Below are 9,945 nucleotides of genomic sequence, written 5' to 3'. Positions count from 1 at the left end.
ATCTTATATGGTGTCCTAATTGTAAACCCTAACTCCTATCTATGTCCCTCAATCCTTCAATCATCTAGATGTTTAAGAACTATCACTACAAACTACATACTGATCAATCATATATACATGCCACAAATACAGAAGAACAAATTTGACCTAAATGTTTGTTTGTTATATTATATAATCATATGGTTTAGATTGAGATGACAATCATATATAATCAAATAATCAAATTAAATCAAGACAGGCAGCTAATGTATGTAAAAACTAACCTGAATCAATGGGCAAAAGGACGTGTTAATTTATCTGAGTTAAACCTGACGATGAGCAAGCAAGCAAGCAATCGCCTTGATTTCTCTGGTGTACTTATTGGACCATAAACATGCCCTGATAACCCTAACCAAAATGTGATTAATACTTTAGTAGTTTAGTCCGTTAGAAAAAACCAGATATTACCGGGTTAATTTTCTTTCTTTTCCTTTCACTTGTTAACTGAACTCGAGAACACAGTGTTTGTAAAGAGACCCGAGTAAATTTAGCTCGAAATATAGCCCAAATAAGTGTTTTAAAACCGGTTCAAATCGGCTGGTTGAATTGGTTAAACCGGATTTCACACAGTATAGCGGTATTTTGAGCCCGGTATTTTTGGTCGGTTTGCTAGAAGATCATACGGGTTGTTTTTTTCTAAAATAGCGGTTTTTTCGGCAACCGGTTTTATGTTCGAGAAATTTTAAATATTCGCGGCCCAAAATTTTTCAATATTACTTTTAACCCAACAATTAACATTCAAACGTGTAAACGTTATGACTATTTTTTTTAAAATTGAGTGCATTAGTATTATTTTTTAATATGGATGAACTTTTGGATTATTTTTTGTTATGAAATCATTTACTTTTGAGTAATTTTTTGAGTTGAAGTTGCATTTATAAGAAACTATAAGGTAAACTATTTAATCGTTTGAACCTCCCGGTATAACCCAGTTGAACCGGTTGTACCATTTTTTAGTCCAAACCGGTACGAGTAAAAAACCAAATTTTTAAAACATTGGCCTAAATCACTAGATATTGGTCGGACAGTGAGGTAAGGACTAGCGATTAATCGGATTGAAATTTATATGTAATTTTTCAAATATACTATATATACTAAATTTATATATACAATTCTTTTTTTTATTATTTGTTTTGACCAGTTATGACCAAATAGACAAATAACGATAATTAGCGACTAGTCAATAGGGTACCGACTATCAATTAATCAAGAACTAATCGATGCTTAAACGTGATTTTTACAACCATGAAATATAGCCCATTGTTGTTTACTGTGACATTGTGCGTTAATTTATAGAGTGGGTCAAGTAATTTGTCTATTTTTACCCAATAGGCCAATTGTTATAATTTTATTATTTGTTAGTCATCTTTCATATTTATTTTTACATATTTGAAAACCACATGAGACAGTGCTTTATGTTATTGAACCTTATTATATCGTTAAATCATGTGTGTCATATATATTGTTGGCTTTATGGTCGATCCAAGATTTGAATTTCGATCAAACATGTTTAAAAATAATAGTGCTTGTTACAACTTGCAACTTTGTGATGTATAAAGTGATAGTGTATATAATCATCCAAAGCATGTATTCATGTGCTTTACTTCCATCACGAGAGAAGTAATTCGTTTACAACCGGAAAATGTATCTCCAAGAAAAAAAATACTAATAATCATAATAACAACAACAAAAGAAATGGAAAATGAAAAAAAAATGAAACGAACAGTTTAACAATCCACAGTGTAGTGTGAGACTTTAAGAAGAACATGGGATTCACATCAGCACCACACATTTGATCGACCAGTTCTTCCACGTGCAACCTTCCTCTCCACAACCGAGCGCTCCCCTCTGACAAACCAGTCTCCGCTCCCACTAGCATTCACACCCTCTCTTCTCGCCACGTCTGCATGCGAGTATGCGACCCTCCTCTCGAGGTCTGAACCATCACTCCAAAGAGCAATAGCGTAACTAACATGATTAGTTAGAGTACTAAAAATAAAGGTTAACAAACATAAGGGACAGCTTTTGTAAATACCAAAAAAAACCTAAATTAGAATCTTGAAAATATTAATTTTCCCCCAAATCAACTTTTTCATCATTCGATCAAAACAATAAGAAATCAGTGAAGAAGATCGTATAAAGATTGGTGGAATAATATAAAAATATGTTCTTGTTCTTTCCCTGATTCTATTAATCTGGTTTTAGGTGATTCACTCTTCTCTCAAATCAAATTTTGATGTATTATTTGTTTATTGATTCATGTTATTGACTGTTTTGATCTGTGTATGTAGCTTTTAGCTTTTATTCAAGTGATAATCTGTGCATTTGAAGTTGGTGTAATAAGTTGTAGCTTCTTGTTATGTGGGATTTTTAGAATGCACATTAGCTGTTTGATGAAATGCCTAAATGAACAAAATGGGTTTAGTACCTTTTGTTGTTTAGATTCTTCGTGTTCATGACTCGTTTTGTTGTACCCGTGTTTCTGCTCATAGTTCTATGCTGGTTTTATCTTTTGGTGTTCCTACATAAGAATCTTGTTAGAAAGGTGTTGCCTTTGTATGCAAAAACTTTATTGGTAGTCCTATGCAGTCAATCTCGGTTATCGGTCCTCGTGAAATATCGGTACCAATAATATCAGCAATATTGATCGATATTTCACCGATATTCCCGATGTTAGTGTTTTAAGTCTTAATTTTTAACTTTTAGCTTTTAATGTTGGTGTTTTGAGTCTTAATCAATTCCCACTTGCTACAATTGTTAGTGTTTTGCAAGTTGTAAAAGGATAATTTGTTAATAGTAGATGAGTATACTGAATTGTTAGCGTTAAAGTGCTATATATATATATATAAATTCTGCATGATGTTAGAATTATTGATATCCAACCGATAACTCACCGTGATAACCGATATCTCAAATATCGGTCCTCAACCGATATTCAATATTTTTCTGCATTAACTGCTTAGATTGGTACTGAAGTTCTACATTACACATGATCATGAACCTGATGTGAAAGTTTTGGGTCTAAAACATATTCTTGAAAATTCTGGATTTTTGTAATACTAATACCTCATAGAAATATATAGACCAAAATTTGTTATCTGTTAGGATAAAATATTAAAATGTGCGATTTGGTTTGTTTGTTTGTTTGTTTTACAGAAATGGAGAGCATAATACAAGCAGTAGAACAAACAACTTTGGGGCACAAATCAAGCATTTCCCATGTCAAGAAACTGTTGTTTAGGCGAATGTTGGTCGGGGTGAGTGATGGACGGTTTTTCATGGGGGCGTTTTACTGTATGGATAAACAAGGAAACATTATTCTTCAGGATGCGGTTGAGTATCGTAGTACTAGAAGATCTTCTCCTTCTCCAATGGAACAAAGAGGTCTTGGTCTCATATTAATCCCGTTTGCGTGTAGAACGTCATGTCATGTGGATTGCTCGATCGATGAACAACTCTCGTTACTCTCCCTTCAGGCTCAAAAGTAACATTGTAGTGTGATGTTTTTGTTCTTATTTCCAATAGAATTATAGGAACGTATTTCTGAAGTCGTGTTAGTGAACTTGGTCTTTTGTACCAAATGGTTTCTGGTCTAGTAATTTATTAATTATGTGTTTGAGATGCTCAGTTTGTAGTTGATGATTTGATTATACAATACAATCTCATTATATTGTTGAATATATGAAGAAAAACAGTACAAACAATACAAATGCCGTTATGCTATCGACATAAGAATATTATAAATGATTTCGTATTACATAATACAATAGTGATTTATTTTATGTAAACTAGCTGTCAAAACCTGTCGCGATAAGCAGTGCCATAAACAATTAAGTAAGGTACAGTTTTGACAACGGTATCAATCGGTATTGCAAAGTTGACCCCAGATGACATCCCACTTCCTGCAGTACATAATACAATTTTGAACATGTTAGTAGTGTAGTTTCTTGTTTAGTTTGACTTTTAAGGTCAAACTGATTTGTTTAACTATCAAGAAGTCTAACTACCTTTTCTTGTGAAAGTTGCAGTATTAACACCGATAACATGACCATGAGAATCAAGCAAAGGCCCACCTGAATTTCCTGCACATTACAATTACAACATGATGTTCATACAGTATCATAATACAATCATATACTATTGTGCATAATTAACCTCACCTGAATTAATAGCTGCATCTGTTTGAATGGCTCCTCGAATCGCACCTCCATTTGGCGATAATATCTCCCTTCCTAGTCCGCTAACTACCTGATATTGTTCTATCTCATTATTAGATCTTATAAGTTAAATCCTCATAAATTATGTAACTTTTAAGTTAATTTTTAAAGGTATTACCCCAGTGGTTAACGTGTTCTCGTATCCATAAGGGTTCCCGATAGCGTAACAGTTCTGGCCCACGTTAAGCTTACGGGCGCTACCTATGTCTACTGGTTTTACTTCAATCCCTTCAATATCGACCTGCAAACACGAAATGAACTTATTATTAACCAATGAGTGCATTTTCTTGATCATTTTACTTTTTAGTTTTTACAAACCTTTAGAACAGCCAAATCGCTTGACGGGTCAACACCAACAATCTTTCCGTCTCTAGATAAACTGTTACCATATTTATCTACTAGAAACACCTTACAGATCTGTTTTCCAAGTTGATCTGTAGCCAACTTTTCAACAACATGATAATTTGTCACCTGTAATACATTCATCATACCAGAAAACATAGAAGTAAGCATTAGAAGGTTATAAAGATGCGTCAAAATGAAATGTGACAGTAGAGATTAGAGAATTGATATCATACAATGTGGCCAAACTTGTCCCAAATAAAGCCTGAACCTGTTCCTTCAACTTTGGCTTTCTCATTATCCACCGTTACAACTTCATCAGAGGTTTTAGGGTTATTGATGATTTCAAGGTCTTTGATGAAAACCACAGATGGTGATGTTTCCTACAATCCTCACATGAATGTGAAATGCAAGTATTTAGTAACAAGCCTAAGTAGGTTGTAAATGAACTGAACGTTCGGCGAACTGTTCGTGAACTGTGGCGGGAACTACGTTTATGTTCATTCAATAAATGGATGGACATGAACAAGGAACTTCGTCCGATTAACTAAATTGACGAACACGCACAAAGGCTATGCTCGTTCAATTGTGTTGATGAATGTTCGATAATGTGTTCGTTTGCGTCCATATATATTTGTTTGTTAAAGGTTTTTAATATTTTTAATAGCATTCCTAATCTTATCATTTAAGCAAAATTATTAACTATATAACATTATATCCAAAAAATATATGACTACTGTGTGATTAACTCACATGTAAAATTAACATATGAATACGATTGTTAAGAAAAAACACCAACTCAAACTTGGTAGCTGGAGCGAATAGCTGACACTAACCATTCTAAGTTAGACAAATCGATTAAATTATTATTTGTATTTGTTCGTTTATCTGTAAACTGTCCATGAACAAGTTCTTTCCCTTAATGAACAAACACAGTAAGGTGTTCGTGAGTGAACAGTTCACTTGTCCGATAAAAAGCTTAATGAACGAGCATGAATAAGGCCATGTCAGTTAAACTCATTTACCGAACTGATGGAAATCGTTTGTTATTCTCCATTTTTTTGTTGGAATCAATAGGTTAAATTTTGGACGTAATTTCAGACTCCAAGTCACAAGTCGGTGAAATGATGGACCAATATTTGATAATTCGGTCATAGTTGGTTATATTTCCTAATTACAATATGTTTTCTAATTGTTTTGTAATCATAACCGGTAATGTCTGGGCTAACAAGTTTAAGTTAATCTATATAAACCGTGTTATGCTTATACATTATTAAACACATGAGATGCAACCGAGTCAGGGTTTGTTTAAGACAGTTTTTCGAGTTATATTTTCTGATTAGTATAAACGAGAGTTATTCGTTTAGTTCGTGTTTCATTTTCGATCGGACTTGATTAATAAGATTTAACAGACAAATGCACGTCTGAACGAACCTAAAGCAAGCCTAATAAGTAATAATCAATTGGAATCCGCTAATAGCAAGCATTGATTAATGAATGGAGAGTGAATTAATAACCTCGAAGAGACGAACTACACGGTCTTCTTCCTGCTGAGTTTCATCAAACTGTTGTTGTGCGATTGCCGATGGAATTGGAGTGAGTTGTTGAAGATATGAAGCTACGGCTGTGAATATTAATGTTCTGCGTGTTGCAGGCAGATGACATGGCAAAGATGAAGATGAAGGTTTGTATGAAGCAACTGGAATGGAGATTGAGTACTGACCACAAGCAGCCACAACCTCCATTAATCTTCACGATAACTATTTTCCAAACATGATTTCAATTTCAATCAATTTGTTTGTGTTCGTTTGTTTAATAAATGAATGATAGCCCTCATTTGTTCGGTTATGTTCGTTAGCTTTCGGTAATGTGTTCATGAACGTTCGTTCATGTTCTTTTGTACATGTTGTCATGAAAGTTTTCTGTACATTTATTTATTTAATTTAAATATTTTATATTTTTCAATTTACTACCTCTAACATAAAACATATTCTTACACTATTCGCATTTCCTTTCTCATCATTCACATTGATGAATATATCGATCTTATCTCTAGGCTTCGTCAATTTTATTTGTGTTCGTGAACCGTGCGTGAATACATTCAATTTCTTAATGAATGAACACGAACGTAAAATCTCGTTCGGTAAGCATTAGCAAACCGTTCGTGAACGCATTATTTCTTTAACAAACGAACATGAACAAGGCCGTGCTCATGTTCGTTTGGTTCGTTTACATCCATAGTTTTAATTAAGTGGAGTGAGACAGAACATTGGTATATAAAGGATTAAAGATGATAACAATTAACAAGATCTTGATGAATATGTTAGCGTATAAGGACAATGATGAAAAAATAAAAGAACCTTCATAATCGACGTTTCAATTTGCTGTGAGATGGGAAGTGGATGATTCATATAGTTGTAGCTCATGATCTAAGGCATCTTTAATGTAATTGAGAGTATATTTGAGGGCGTTAAAAATGTAGTTCTAGTGGATATCTATAATGACGAACCTCGATATAGAAAAGGGTCCTCATCCAGGGCCCGCAACACCAGCTTTAGAGTTGGTATCGGCAAGGGTAATGGACCTAGTGGTCAGCTTATCATTAGTCATCCTTACACAATCTAAACCAAAATTTAGTGTACCATGTTTGAGATAGAACCACTCATCCTTTGTTACACGTAGCGAGAAATCCATATAAATAACTTATCGAGCCCAAGTCATTCATGGAAGACTTGGCTTGTTGAAGAGAGAACGTTGAATATCAATTCATTATAGTGCATGATAAGAATAATGTTATATATATATATATATTTTTTTTTGAACGGCGAATTTCACAGTTAAGTTGACCGCAGCTCCCAAGTCGGAAGCCCCAACCGTCCCACTCGGGCCAAGACTATGTTGTCTTAACCGGGCCCACGCTTGCCATCCAAGTTTGGCTAGGCGTTCCCTGAGAAAATTTCCAGCCACCTGCCACTTGACAGACGTTGTACCCTCCACAAGAGCAAGCCCTCTAAAGTAAATACACTATACTAGAAAACTTAGGACGGCCTCCAGATTCGAACCTGAGACCTCAAAGAGATTAGGTTCTTATCCTTTATCAGCCTGACCACTCCACCAAGTTAAAAGCTATATCATGATCATGTCAGTTAATAAATAATTAAGAGTTAGTTAGGCTATTGCAATTTTGTGAAAGGCAATAGTACCCATATAGGTGGCGAATCACTTGTATCATGCAAGAATGGAAAGTGAAATATCAAGCCCTCATATGTAAAAACGGTGTATAAATAATGTGAGACGTGATTAAAAATACATATTGGTGTACCCATAGTTCACAACATCTTAATCTTTTTTTTAACGGCCAACTAAGTAACGCCGGGTACCCCGTACGCGACCCCCATTGGCTAAAGGTAGCCCAAGCCGGCCACTACTCCGGAGGGACGGAGCCCCTAGCGGTCCACCTGTTGAGGGATTCACCGGATAAAACCCGACCCCACGCCCGCCAAACGGCACGACAGCGAGGAGCCGGTAAAACCGGGTGAGATCAGGATTCGAACCCTGACAAACCAGGGTCATCCCTCATATCTTCCATATAAGTTGGTGATAGTGAGGTTTGATCCCCCTACCTCTCACTTATAAAATAAGTGCTCTACCATTAAGCCACAACCAACTTATCAAAACATCTTAATCTCGTACCAAAAATACATAAACAACACTTTCTACATTAATGAAAATTTTCAATAATCCCTTCTTTTATATTATAGAACACATTATAACCTGAACACCACTACTCTTGAAAAACACGTGTAATCCAGCCCATTTTTAAATGCACTATAATAGTCATAAAGCTCCATCATCAGGCGTTATGCGTCACGTAGCGTCCAGTCAGAGTTATGGTTTTTTACAAAAAACTGGTGTAGTCATAATGCCCCACCCTCAGGCGTTATGCGTCACGTGACGCCCAATCACGTTTACCCTTTTTTACACCCACCACCGGATCCAATCATTCCGGCCACCACAAAACCCACCGGATTCAATTATTCCGGCCAACATGAAAACCCACCACCGGATCCAATCATTCCGGCCACCATGAAACTAACAAATACAAGTACTACATTCATACATACACTCCGTCCGTACTACTACTGTATTTGTTTTCTTTCTTTCTTCTGTAAACCTAAACCCTAAATCTATCATATTCATTCTATCAAAACAACAAGAACACCGGTCGCCGCTACCATAACAGTCGTACGTTATTCACCTCCATTCCATTGTCGATCGATGTCAGTCTGATTCACCACCATCTTCTCAATCAATCAGGTAACATGAGTTCAATTTTTATGTTTGCTGGCTTCATCGGCCACAATCATTCCGGCCACCATGAAATCACCGGCCACCATAAAAACCACCGGATCTTGACTTGATTATGAAACCCACCATAAAAACCGCCTGATTCTTAATTCTCGTGCCTTCACCCGCGTTATATATAAAACGCCGAAAAAAAAACCCCAAAACGCCGGGGGGGGGGGGGGGGGGCGGTGTGCCCCCGGCGTTATAGCTCAAAACGCCGCGAAAACGGTGCGACTACGGATGGTTTAATAATCCAGCCCATTTGTAAAAAAACTTGTTTGGATAGATTTGGTGAGCATGCCCTCCACTGTAAGGAATTGCCGGGATTCAAGAATCGTCATGACTAGGTTAGAGATGTCTTTTGGGATGTGCTTAGGCGTGCCGGGATCTCAGCCAAGAAAGAGGCACCTGTTAACTTTTTGACTGATCTGCGAGAAGGAAGATCTACCCTGCGTCTTGTGGATGTTCTTGTGTTTGGCTGGGCAGTGGGTAAGCATGCATGTGTTGACCTCACTGGGGTGTCCCCGTTGGTGGGGCTGAGAGACAGTGGCTTCGTACCGGGACATGCGGTTTTGAGAGCGGAATCTAGGAAGGTTGCTAAGCATGAGGCAGCGTGTTTGGAGAATCAGCACATGTTCATTCCATTTGCCTTCGACACTTTTGGATCCCTAGCTCCCGAGGCGGTTCGCTTCTCGGACCGGGTGCAGAAGGTAGTCCACAGTGACTCGCAGAGCCCGAGGAACCAATGATTTATATTTAGTAGAATAGGCTTTGCGATTCAAAAGGAAATAGCGGCGCGACTTGTTGTTCGCTTACCTATTATCCAGATGTAGCTCGGTTTGTGTTATATATAAATTTAAATTCTTTAAAAGAAAATAATGAAAACAATGTTGATTTGAAGTGGTCGGTTCAATGTTCAAAAACAATAATAGTTTTGTGTATTATTTGAATAGATTCAACACTTAAATCATTATGATGTCATCGGTTCTAGTCGGATTAA

The 9,945-nt window shown here is 36.5% G+C and overlaps 2 protein-coding genes across 2 annotated transcripts; one reads left to right on the top strand and one right to left on the bottom strand.

The window, feature by feature from the left end:
* The first annotated feature begins 3,197 nt into the window (after positions 1-3,197).
* LOC143534893 (uncharacterized) lies at positions 3,198-3,527 on the top strand. The gene has a single exon (XM_077029266.1). It carries the CDS (start codon positions 3,198-3,200, stop codon positions 3,525-3,527), a length of 330 nt encoding a protein of 109 aa, XP_076885381.1.
* A 176-nt stretch (positions 3,528-3,703) lies between these two features.
* LOC143534878 (protease Do-like 5, chloroplastic) lies at positions 3,704-6,362 on the bottom strand. The gene is made up of 7 exons (XM_077029253.1): positions 6,116-6,362; positions 4,835-4,981; positions 4,575-4,727; positions 4,375-4,497; positions 4,200-4,287; positions 4,047-4,121; positions 3,704-3,941 (listed from the first exon to the last, which is right to left on the bottom strand). Exons 1-7 carry the CDS (start codon positions 6,341-6,343, stop codon positions 3,835-3,837), a joined length of 921 nt encoding a protein of 306 aa, XP_076885368.1. The 5' UTR covers positions 6,344-6,362; the 3' UTR covers positions 3,704-3,834.
* Between the last annotated feature and the right edge of the window lie 3,583 nt (positions 6,363-9,945).

This window comes from Bidens hawaiensis, unplaced genomic scaffold (genome assembly GCF_021521415.1).
Source record: "Bidens hawaiensis isolate Kalapana, Puna unplaced genomic scaffold, B.hawaiensis_p1.1 tig00010347_1, whole genome shotgun sequence".
Taxonomy (NCBI): Eukaryota; Viridiplantae; Streptophyta; class Magnoliopsida; order Asterales; family Asteraceae; genus Bidens; species Bidens hawaiensis.
Note: the sequence above shows the minus strand (reverse complement) of the source record. Positions and strands in the feature narration are given on the sequence as shown.

What these genes read in the sequence shown, in the direction of transcription:
- LOC143534893 (XM_077029266.1), top strand. Translation starts at nt 3,198, where the DNA reads ATGGAGAGCATAATACAAGCAGTAGAACAAACAACTTTGGGGCACAAA.
- LOC143534878 (XM_077029253.1), bottom strand. Translation starts at nt 6,343, where the DNA reads ATGGAGGTTGTGGCTGCTTGTGGTCAGTACTCAATCTCCATTCCAGTT. An exon ending in GGGACAAGTTTGGCCACATT is followed by an intron (nt 4,728 to 4,834) that starts GTATGATATCAA and finishes AATGTATTACAG; the next exon opens with GTGACAAATTATCATGTTGT. An exon ending in AGATGCAGCTATTAATTCAG is followed by an intron (nt 4,122 to 4,199) that starts GTGAGGTTAATT and finishes TGTAATGTGCAG; the next exon opens with GAAATTCAGGTGGGCCTTTG.